Raw genomic sequence first — 12,587 nt, forward strand, 5'->3', positions numbered from 1 at the left:
TTCGTGGTGAAAGGACTGGAGTCCGTGTTGATGAAAACACCTTGGCGGCTGGGGCAGCCAGCAGTGGCAGTAGCAGTGGGGTGATGGAGGTGGCGCCTTCCCCTGATCAGCCCGGTTGCCTCCCACAGAGGGAGGCCAGACTGAGGCCGTCAGTGGGACATCCCCTGAGGGCTCCCAGACTGTGAGAGGGGGCAGGCTGGGCTGAGGGACCCTCCTGCCCGCCAATGCATGAATTTCAGGCACCGGACCTCTAGTTAATTTATAAAAACGTGACTCATAAAAATGTTAACATTCTTACTTATGCCACCAGAAATAAGAGACCCTATGTCAGTAACAGGAAGAAACCCGGATGTGAATACAAACCACATTCCATCTTTCCTACCACAGGAAGCTTACTCTTGGAAGATCTTAAAGTAATTATAATGTTTTTATTTAAATATATAAAATTTGCCCACATCCTAGTAATGTGGGCAAACCAGCCAAACATAAGGGATTTCAATCTTGAACAAATCAGAGACCAAATAGCAAGCAGGTTTTAGGTAGAATCCTCTAAGTTTTACTTATGAAGCCATTCAAGAATAAGAAATATTTCACAGGCATGAGAGTGAAATGACCAACATGAAAAAAAGCTCAAAGGTCAAAGACACCATTAGCCCTTCTGACACAATGTACCCCTTGTCTACCTATCTAAAACAAAGATTCCTATGAACTTTTCCTAATAGTTCAGAAGTACATGCATTATGGATTTACATGAGGAAGAAAATTAAATAGTAAAATTCATTCTATGTCTAATGAGAACTATAGTAACCTAGTAAGTGGAGCTCTTGTTTCTTAGTACCATATTGCAATAAAAGAAAAATTCTATGCAAATTATCTCTTACAAAGTCATTTCAGAGATCAGAAAACAAACATGTAATTTCCTATTCTAGGAACATACATATGAATCTTTGCTTAAAAAAAGCAGGGTGGTTCGGCATGGGTCAAGTTTTAAAAATAAACAGTCCTACCTTCAGTGGTCATTTTAACTTCTTTACTTCCTCTCTCTTTTTCTCTAAATCGCAAAAGCTTTGTGACTTTAAAGAAGATCAGACACGCTTTTTGTGTTGTAAATGAAAAGTGAAAGAAATGGATTCAAAGGTCCTTTGGTCAATAATTAATAATTCAAGAGAAGAATGACATCTACAGGCACTCACCTTTGATCCATAGTTTGAATTTAATTTAACTAGCTTTAACTACTGCTGAGACATTGATGGGTTTTTTGTGTGTTTTTTCTTGCCAGAGGCATATTCATGTATTAGACATAGGAGCCACATTTAAATAATGAAAACCCAGAGGGGCTAATACAGATGTATATTTCAATCATAACCACATAAAAAACGTAGGCTTGAATCTGCTGCTCTATCACTTCCCACCTAGCCCTATGCAGAACTGAAAAATATGTAAAATGCACAGAATTGTGTAACGAGGTCATTGAAGAATAAGCAAACTAAAATTACTTTATGAGCACAAAAGTCTTCAAGAAGAATACAAAAAATCCTATAACCAAACATTAATGAAGCATGCATATCTGTGTTCTTAATTATTGTTTTACACTATTATCTTCTACAAATACTGGTAGACAAAACCCCTTTTCCAAACCAACAGACAACACTTCGGTCATGTGCTTGGGATCTAGTGGACATTGGTCTACTTACCTCTTTTCGACTTATTGAAACCTAACTGGTAAGTGGCTGGAACATGAGGCACTTCTCCCTCTGTACTTTGAACCTAAAGAAGAATTTTAAGTAATTAAAACTTAAAAGAATCTATGTCAAAGAACACCTCCTAACAATCATCTATTCAACAAATCAACCTAACTAAAAGGGTACCAAAGGTTCACATATTTAAAAAGTGCACAATATCTTATCTCAAAATTACTTTCAAGTTAACAATAGGAGTGTAAGTTTTTAACTAGCAAAGAAAAATGACTACATGTATAAACGACCTCATTTTAAAAAGTTGCTATCATATGAAAAATAGATCCATAATAAAAAGTTCTCTCAATGTTAATCTTCAAACTGCTCAGTGCCAGGAGAAATGCTAACAGATTCCCTGCAGCAGACCATGGCATGGCTGACACCACTGAGGCGGGTACAGATCCTGCGTCTTTGAAAAATGGCACATTATGCTCCCATTACAAAATTATATAAAATCCCACAAATTTCAGGCATCAAGTCTGCTCGTGTGTAAGACTTCTTTGTCCAGACATAATTGATCTTTTATGACATAACTTGGGAGTCCTAAGTGGAAAAGCAGGTTTCATAACAGAACTAAAATGTTGAAAGATGCTTAACCATAAATCTTCCCTGAAAAGTGTCCAAAGAAGGTATCAAACCCACAAAAGTTGTCTCTTACACCGTCTTTCCCCCCCACCTGCACAACTACAGGATTTAGGAATTTTCAGATTCCTTATTTGCCACACCCACTATTCTAACATAACTAACTCTATACTAAGATTGAACATTGGGCCCATTGGTGGGGGAAATACTAATTCCTAACACTTTACACCCTGTAATGATTAGTGCTTAAAATAATAAATAACATCCAAATAATGTGGGCAAACTAGCCAAACACGTGGGATTTCAATTTTGAAAAAAATCAGAGAGCAAATAGCAAACAGGTTTTAGGTAGAACACTGGTAGTTTCAAGCTATGAATCCATTCAAGAAAAAGAAATATTCCATTTGAATCAGAGTGGAATGATGAACAGGAAAAAAAGCCCAAAGGTTAAAGATGCTATTACTAATTTAAAAATTGGTCTGATTTGTTTTATCTTTGTTCTAAACAGTTCCATGAATCCAAGTTTATGACGCTTTTGAAAACTGAAAGCACACTGGCCATTTAAAACCATCACCTATAAATCACGTATAAACCAGTTTCTACTATTCTTTGTTATTGAAACATTATAAAATATTCTTCAAAGCAGCAGACATAAGTTCAACAGGAAAACCATTGTTTTGTGTGTAAGGAAATAAAATGCATTTTCCTTTTATAATCAACAAAGGGTCTATTATTAGTCTCTATTTAAGCCTACCCTACTTCAAAGAGTTTTATATCAAATAGACCAGAAACTATAAAAGAAATGCAAATGTCTCTTTAATTATATTCTAGGAATCTCAATTTATGTACACTAAAATGAGACAAATTATAAGCTCTCAATAAAATTATAAGCTCATTTTTAATATAGAATATTATGTCCCCTAGATTTATAAAATTAGTCACAAAACAATATGACTTTAATGAATATGTATCCTCAGCATACTATTCTTCAAGAAGCTTCGCCTGGCAAAAATTGGTCAATCGATCATCTAACTCCCTCTCTCCCTTCACCACAAACCCTGTAAACTGATTGAAAGAAAAAGGCCCTTACAGAAAAAAAGTTCTGAAGGTCGTATTTTTACTAATGAAACTATTAAAGTCAGGATCCTTTTGCCAATTTAGCAAAATCATCAATCTCTTTGTTGAAGGCAGGAACAGACACACTAGTGATAATGGCTGAATTTCATAGCTTATTATGTTTTATTACTAGTCAAAGGTATGCGAAGGAAAGCAGTCATATGCCAGATGGTTTGCACCACAGAAAACTATGACACACAGAATTTAGATTTATGTGGCATGATTTTTCCTATTCAATGGTTTCAATTCCAGGTAGAATTCTGGTCATTTGCTACAGGCTGCCTTTCGTTGAATTAACTACAGCTCAATAATGATAACTGAACTGAGTGACAGATAGTGGATGTTCATTACACTATTTTCTCTAATCTTTGGGTAAACTTGAAACTTTTTATGATAAAAATTACCAAAAAAACACCCAAAAAACTAAGGCCCCCACTAAACCAAAATGACAAAATAACTTGGTCTCAGTGTTTTGAGATTATAAAACAGCTTTAAAAGTAACCCATACATAAAATGAAGTTAACTCATTACTTCATTTTAAAAATGTTTAATAAAACAAAGACCATACCTTTTGAATCAATGTCCTGCTACTGTGGCAGATTTTTTTTTAATATCTATCACATATATCTCTTAGGTACGATACTATTGCATTATGTTTTATAGAGCAGCAATATGTGGAATGTTCTATCTCAAATAACCCTTCCTCTAAGGTTTAAAAAGACCTGTATGGCAGTTTTTTAAAAAAGAAAAGTGAAACCTGGAGCTTTAGAAATTACAATTCTACCTAATTTTTAATGATATATTTTTTTAAAAAATCAAAGGAAAACATTATTTTTCCAAACAAGTAGTATGGGGCTGTGCATCCAATGACATGAGTTCTTGTCCAGTGTCTGTGATAATCACCTCAGTTTTCTTAACTGAAAAATAAACACTGAAACTCCTACCTCACAGGTCCTTAGGATGATCAAATGTGATTGTAAGTATTTTGAAACAGTAAAGTGGGAAAGATTAGACTAGATCTCTCTCTCTCTTCCACCCTCCAGGAATTCCCTATACTGATACCCCCTTGTCCCTCCCTTCAGTGAGATGCTGATATCAAAGGGAACATAACTACCCTCAGAAAGATGATGGAGAGCCACTGCTATCAAGCAATATCAAATGTTAGGGAGGGGAAAACACTTCCTCACCTGTAAAGGGAAAATGATTCACAGAACTAACTCATTCTCTACTAACCTATGATTCTATAATTAGTTGCAAATTTATACCTTAAAAAAAAACTTTCAAGTTTTAAAAACACACATACATATATATATATATATATGGTTTACTTTTACTGTTAGGTAAATACTTTTTTTAAAAAAAAAAAAAGCTAACTTGCTCTTTTAGATAAACAACATAACAAAACAGTGGTTAAGTAGGCTATGAGGTAACAGACATTGGTTCATTACGTCATGTATCAGAGCTCATATTCTATTGCAGACAATATGTATTTTGAAGATAATACTTGCCTTTAAAACACATACAGTTCAATCTGAAAGGTCATAGGGACAACTTAACTGTGTATCTGACTGATTTGGGATTAACTGAGGCCAATAAACATAATAAAAGGCCAGAACCACTTAACATTGTGGCTAGGTTTTGCTACTTAAAGCAAAACAGTGTATAACAAAAGCCAATGTACCACAGGCTAGGTGATCCAAACAAGTTAGATTCCCGTGGCTCCTCATCAATGTTATAGCAAAACGATGTTAAATAAAACTATGTTAATCGAGGACCCAATGAAATGAGGTACATTAGTTAAAACACCAATCAGTGTAAAGACAGGATTAGAAACACTTAGTAAAACTCGGGTAGCTTAAAAATTATGTATATATACTTCCTCTAATATCTGCATTTGAATGTAAATTCATTTGTAGAGTGAGAAGACACAGAACAATCTATTTACAAAAATGTACAGATAAAAGTCCTCCTTCCTCTCACATGTATGACAAAGTTTTACTATTAAAGTCAGGATCCTTTTGCCAACTTACTCAGCAAAATTCTTACACCTACAAGAATAATTGCTTAATGAGTAAAATCATTTTGGTTTTACTGAGAATCATTGATACTAGCAACCTATGGTTGTAGAGAGTTACCATGATGTGTTTATTCAAAATAAACCATTTCAAAACCACAGAATTATCCGGGCAAGTCATTAAGAATTACAAAACTCAAGAGTAGATTTTACAACTTTTAAACACACTGAAACATGTTAGACATTTTTTGTAAGGTAGGCTGACTTTTAATTTAAAATAGTCTGGCTTTTTTTCCTTCCTTTTTTAACATAAGAAACAGTCACTTTCATTCTCCAAGGCTAGGGTCATTCTTGTCATCTACTTAATTGTTGACAATTAAATATTTCCTCTCTTTGCTCCTGGTGACTGTCAGATCTTACCTTCTGCCTCAAAGTGATCAGGAGGCTTCAGGCACAGAGCCGCGTCTGCAGCATTTTCTCCTACCTAGCTCAGAAGCAGCTGGCAGGCAGTGACTGTCTGGAAACTGGCTTACTGAGGAAGAGAGTGCGCGCTCTGACTTATATTTATTCCCTGTTTTTACAGGAAGAAATTTCCCAATATGAATCAAACCTCAAGGGAAAGGAATCCAAAAGAAAAATAGTAACACTTTGAATGGGATCTAAAAGTTTGCCTCAATAAGACTGTTCTCTATTTGTCAGTATGATTCAAATCATACTTGGGAGGGGAGGAAATTAAAGAAACACATTATTTCCCTTCTTTATCCATTGTTCTACAAACTCTCTTTAAAGTTCCCAAAGAGATTAAAACATTTCTAGGAGCTTTTTATCCACATTTCATATATATCTGAAGAAGGATTCATCAATTTTTAAATTCCCCATATTTACAGTGTAGCTATGATTGACCATGTAGTCTTTCTTTTTTTAAAGAAACAAAAAATACTCCACTATTCTTTAACACTAACGCCTATAAACTTGTACTTCAAAAAAAAGTTCAATGTCACATTAACTTCTTTTCATTAAGTGTTTTTTGCCAGCAGAGGGAGCAAAAAAAAGCCCAGTCTATCCGTTATATGTTAACTTGGGGACAAAGTACATCTAGCTAGCACTTTATAAACATTTTAAAGACCTTTTATGTGTATGGTATCAATAATTTTTCTAAAACTATAGCTTAGAATTCAGGAATTCTAGAAATTAAAAAATAGCATATGAAAGTGTCATCACATCTGAATCACTGATAAGCGATTTTCAAGAATCTAACATGATCTGTTTAAGTTTTTATACTCTGCTATTGTATTAAAACAAGACACCTATCATATCTGATTGTCACAGAGAGGGCCCTACTGGAAGGCAAGAAGTTACACTTTAATTATGAGTGCTTGGACAAGTTTTGGTCACAAGAAAGTCAAAAAAGAAATTGAACAACAAAATGAAAAAAATAGGAGCTTTAATTAAAGCAGTCATTTTCCAAATTCATTATAATAAGAAATATACTAAGAAGTAAAGAGTATAAATATGAACATATATAAAAGATGAAAAGAAGCTTACCCAAAAAAACATAAAATATTTCAAAGGGCTGCTGTGTTGTTGTTTTTTTCACTTTTTAGTTGAAATTAAAGTATTAAAAGATACATTCAAAGACCACAAAGAGGTAAATAGCTATATCAACAATCCAAATTTTGCAATAAGTGGAAAACCTTTGCAAGTGAGAGATATACACTCACCTAACAGGCCATTTATGGGCAAAATCAATTATCCCATTTTCCAATTCCCTAATATAATGACATGATTCTAAAACTACTGTGACCTATAACTAAAGCTATTCTGTGATAAATTTCAAAAAGAAAAGTTGCACATAATTTATAGCCACAACTCCTCAGCAGTACATATGTGCTCCTATGTAAAATGAGACCATCACTGCCTGCCCCCCAGGCTGAGAGAGAAAAGTACTTCAAGGGCCTAGTACAGTGCCTGACACAAGGTAGGGTAGGTGCTTGATGAAGGCGTTTCCTGCCACAAGCTATATAGCTTCAACTCCTATCAGCTCCCACTATTCAAAAGCAGTGTTATATGAACCTCATCAAAATTATTATTCTTACCTTGTCCAATTCAAAATTTATATACACTAGCAGGACTATCACTAGGTAAAAGAAAGAAGTAATCAAACCCTGCTCTTCTGGACTTGCAGAAATCCCCTTCAGTGGCCTTTCAACCCTTCCTGAGGTTCCCTATCCTCCCCTTCAAGTACCTATCTTTCTGTTCTTTCCAGAACCATATCAAACCTATCCTCAGTCTTCTTCACACTTAACTTATCCACTGAGATACAAAAGCTTGACCCAAAGCACACAGCAATTCGGTGGCAGAGACAGAACTCAAGCCTGTCTGATTTCATAGCCTGAGTTTTTAACTATTATGCAATATGAACTTGAATATGAATATTCTCTCAGGACTTTCTCAGGGCATCAAAATCTCAACCTGAGAGAAAGTGGGTTCAAGTTCAAGTATTATATCAGCAGTGGACCACAGAGGATCCAGAGGAGCTGATAAGCTGCACTATGACCTTGACTTCACATATTCCTGTGATTACTTCTGGTTTGAGAAACACAAAACAAAAAACCTGGAAAGACAAAATTGGGATTTTTTTCTAGTCTAAGTCCATTAGCCACCTTTCATTTTAAAGCCATTTTTGGCACTTTTTTTCCCTAACTTACTCTTTGAAAAGGTCTTAGTAACGTTTTACCTACCTCTTCCATTTCGAAGGAGTCCTTCTGCTGTTGTACCATTATACTTCTTATGGATGGGATCGGCAGCGGGGCACATGGCTCTTTTTCAGCTGTGGACACGTGGACATTTTTCAACTCACTGCACCCTTCCAGCTCGCTGTGGCAGGCCATGCTGAAATCACTACCTAAATCGGATCCTATAATACCAGATTCCTCACCCAGTTTACCATGACTTTGTGTTTCTTTACTTTGTTCACTTTCACTTTCTTGGTTAAAATTACTGTTTGCTTCATCAGAAAGTCTATCATCAATGTCAGCATTCTCCATAATAGTTGATGTACTAACTGATACTTCTTCTTTAACTGTAGCCAACATGTAAGATGAGTCTTTCTTCTTTACAATTTTTTGAGACTTTGGATCATTTTTACTGCCACTGTCTTCACTCGCAGAAACATTCAGAATCTTTCCTTTTTCAGTTGCTGGGGAAGGAGTACTACCTTCTCCTTTCTCTGTTTTATCAACACATAAATTCAGTTTTGATAGTGTTTTCATTAAGCGATTTGCAGTGTTACTTCGGGTTAACGGTGGAGGAGAGTCTGTCTCCTTGCTAGAGGCTACTGAGGCCATACTTCCAATTCTCTGCAGAGGAGTCCCGGAGACTTGGGAATACAAAGAAGAAAATGCGTTGGCCACAGTAGTAAGCACTTCAATTTGACGAAAACGACCTACAAAAAGAAAAAAAAGTGTTATTTATTTATCTATTTATTTATGTCTGTCTTTCATATATATATGCCTACATATTAAACCATTACTATTGTTCAGAATTCCAATAACTGCACTTAGATCAGAAAGATCATGAAACCAGATTTTTCCTCTTACCGAATACTTAAAACTTTTCTACATCTACTGTGGACATTTTTCACTCTAAGCACTAGAATTTAGTTTTGAAAATCAGAAGCACAAAGCATAACACCACATAACACAGAAAGGACTAGGTATTGATCTAAAGCTATGATTCTGTTTTTAGGTCTTGGACTCCACTAAGACTCTTCAATATGTTCTCCTAATAAAGTGTACATAATTGGGGAGGGAGGGGTGGATTTATAGATCTCGTAAAGCTAATCCAAGGACTACCTAGAGATCCTCTTTTGGAACTTTTGGCCAACAGAGAAAAGTAAACAAAGGTATAATATGAATAAAAATTACTAAATTCGCCATGCTTTTTTAGACTTACAGAAAAAGCACCTGAAATTGACTTCACTTAATAGTAACAAGGCCCCTCCCCTACTTCTTTCCTTCCTGAACAAAGCCTTCTGGAGACAGGTGTAAGTCTAAGGTTCTGCTCCACAAGGTAGCATGTGTCACTCTGTAAGGTAACACTTAAGTCAAGAATTCGGGGGGGTACTAGGTAAATTAACTTCTATAAATAGAATAAAATTTTCAAATAAGTAAAATAGCTATTGTGTTAACCTCAATAATTAAATCTCCAGTGCTATTCCTAGAAATCAGTAAGGCTTTGAAAATAAGGCCATCTTGCTATAAATGCTCTAATTTTGAAAATAATACACTAATATTTAAAAACCTTACTTGTTAAAGCATAATTTGGGTTTTCTACTTCCATCCGTTGCATTTGAGCACTCAAAAATACTTTAATATCTATTCCTCTGGCAAACGATGATGAACTGAAAAATCTGGGAGGAATTTTAGATGCAATATCCGGTTCATCTCGTCCAAATCCAAGATTATAAAGAATTTCTTCAGGATCTTCCTCATAAAGTTCCAACAATTCTGAAACACTACAAAACAGGAAAAAAAAGAAATACCGAGATATAAAATAAGTTTACAGTCCATATTACATTATAAATAAATTCATATTCCTGCTCTCCTATGAAAAAAACCTTTTTCTACAGCTTTAAACCATTATTTATTTCAGTATCTTTCTACACCATGTCTTAAATGTGATAACCCTTAGAAAATGTCCACTCTCTCAAGCTGTCAGCATTGGGAAAAGAGTTAACCCCTAAGAAGACACTCAGAGATTCTCTAGTGATTTCTCACCTTATTTTTTTTGTCATTTTAAGAAATTCCCAGTAAGGCAGCTAAAACAAAATGAAAAGGGAAAACACACTAGGAAGTTGGTAGAACTCTGGTACCAAGTGACATCTGGTAGAACTTGAGCTTCTCTCCCATCTTTTGGCTCTCCTCTAAGAGGCAGCACAGGTAACAACCTGATCTCAGGAAAGAGAAGGAGGAGCTTACTTTCAACTTTTCCCAACCACTTCCATTCAGGAAGTAGGAGGAGTAAGGTGAGTATGGGTTACACAAAGGCAACTTCTTACTCTAATTCACTGGGAACTGAACATTTATTATCCTGTCTCTCTCAATAATAATCTTTAGTTTAGTAGGAAGAAAAACCTATGCTTAAATATCAAGCTTTAAATTAGAAAGGTTTGTTCTGATTTCTATGTCAGAGTAACTCAAGACCCTAACAGAAGGAAGAATTTTGGAAGCAGAAGTTACTCCACTACGTAGTTCCTCTTTCAAGTTGCTGATAGGGTTCAAAATACTTATTAACAAATTCCAACAGCACTATAAACGTAGTTGTTGCTCTTTATTTCTCTTAATTTTTTAGAAAAGCACCTGCTCCTGTCAGTCATGCTGAACCACGAAACACTTCGGATTCCTTTCAATTTCATACTATGACACCAAATCCAAGTTTGAAAAAGTGGCAAGAGAAGGTCCTCTACAGCACAAAGTAATTGCAGCATAATTTCATAATAAGTTACCTTGAGACTGTCCCACTACTTTTTCCAGATCCAGTGGAATTCATACTTCTCCCTTTTTGATGAAACTGTAGTCTTCTCTCTTTGGCCAAGATATTACTGCTATAAAATAAAATAAAATAAATAGATTATATAAAATCTTATTTTCCTAAATGTCCCTCATTTTTAAAAAAGAAGAAAACAAACACAGTTACATACCTGTTTTCAATTTGAGCATCAGTTTCATGGAGTTGGTTGGCTACAGGTAAAAAGAATAAATGTGAAGTACAATTGTTAGTAGGACAGTAACTACTATGATGCAAAATTAGCAAATTAGCCACAATATTATTGATAAATGCTTAATATGCCAGATCAGTAAAAACAGAACCAGTAGCTTTTGGAGGTTGTTTTTTTGTGTGTGAGTTAGCAATTTAAAACTACATCTACTGAATGTTTAAAATAAAAAGATATATAGATAACCAATTAAACTTCTTTAACAATTTAGAAATAAGTGGTAAGAAGATATACAGCATATGTGGTATATGCAATTTTAATTATTAAATTTAAAAGCTGTTAATAAAGAATATCTTAAAACAAAAACATGATTCCGCATTATTTATATAAGCATGACAACATTATGCATCAATTTCTACTGTGATTTTTTTAAGGCTGGAAACTCCAGTTACAACCACTTTTTAATGTACATACTTGGAAAATTTCTACTCATTTCAATGTAAGTTTTCTTTTTAAAATTGCCTTTCAAGTTTATCCCAGACTTACAAGTCCTAAACAGATAAATGTCTTTACTGTTAAGTTTAGAGTAAGTTAAATTTACTGCATTTAACTTTTTTTAGACAAACATAAAGAATGAAATTAATTTAAAACATCTATTCCAGTATACCCCATTTATTTTTTTCATTTCTGATCTGCAAAGTCATAGTAAATTCTTGTTTCTTTGTACATTAACACATAGTGACTCAATATTTACTGAATGAATGAAAATAAATTTGAAATAATTTTCAGTAAAACAACATAACTCCACTCTTTCCTTTTTTTCTTTTTTAATTTTTTTTAATCATCACCTGAGGATATTTTTTAAAATATATCTTTACTGATTGCGGAGAGGAAGTGAGAGGGAGAGTTAGAAACATCAATGATGAGAAAGAATCATTGATTGGCTGCCTTGTGCACGCCTCCTACTGGGGATCAAGGCAAAACCCAGGCATGTACCCTGACCAGGAATTGAATGGTGACCTCCTGGTTCACAGGTCAATGCCCAATCACTGAGGCACATCAGCTGGGCTCACCTGAGGATAAATTTTCCATTGCTTTTCAGAGAGAGAGTGGAAGTGAAGGAGGGGGGAGAAGGGAGGGGGGAGGGAGGGAGAGAGACATAGAAAGACATCAACTGGTTGCCTCCCACATGCACCCCACAGGGGGCAGGGAGCAAACCTGAAACCCAGGTACATGCCCTTGACTGGGAATTGAACCAGAGACCCTTCAGAGCTGTGGCCAATGCTCTAATCACTGAGCAACACCCGCCAGGGCATAACTCCACTCTTTTCTGGGACACTCTTTTAGGGTCTGGTTTCCCATGAAATCATTTAATATGGATGAACAGGCAGAGCAGATAGGATTTTTAGGGCAGTGAAAATAT

The 12,587-nt window shown here is 35.2% G+C and overlaps 1 protein-coding gene across 5 annotated transcripts in view; it reads right to left on the bottom strand.

The window, feature by feature from the left end:
* Positions 1-12,587, bottom strand: part of ITPRID2 (ITPR interacting domain containing 2) — a 37,556-nt gene that overhangs the window by 18,811 nt on the left and 6,158 nt on the right. For 4 of the 5 annotated variants that reach the window (XM_059703929.1, XM_059703928.1, XM_059703926.1 and 1 more), the window contains 5 exons: positions 11,150-11,189; positions 10,955-11,053; positions 9,756-9,964; positions 8,190-8,893; positions 1,695-1,767 (listed from right to left, as the gene is read on the bottom strand). In XM_059703929.1, the coding sequence (XP_059559912.1) occupies positions 1,695-1,767; positions 8,190-8,893; positions 9,756-9,964; positions 10,955-11,053; positions 11,150-11,189 (1,125 nt within the window). The remainder of the gene's footprint in view (positions 1-1,694; positions 1,768-8,189; positions 8,894-9,755; positions 9,965-10,954; positions 11,054-11,149; positions 11,190-12,587) is intronic. The other variant, XM_059703927.1, reaches the window with a different exon arrangement.

The sequence above is a fragment of the Myotis daubentonii genome, chromosome 7, assembly GCF_963259705.1.
Source record: "Myotis daubentonii chromosome 7, mMyoDau2.1, whole genome shotgun sequence".
Classification (NCBI taxonomy): Eukaryota; Metazoa; Chordata; class Mammalia; order Chiroptera; family Vespertilionidae; genus Myotis; species Myotis daubentonii.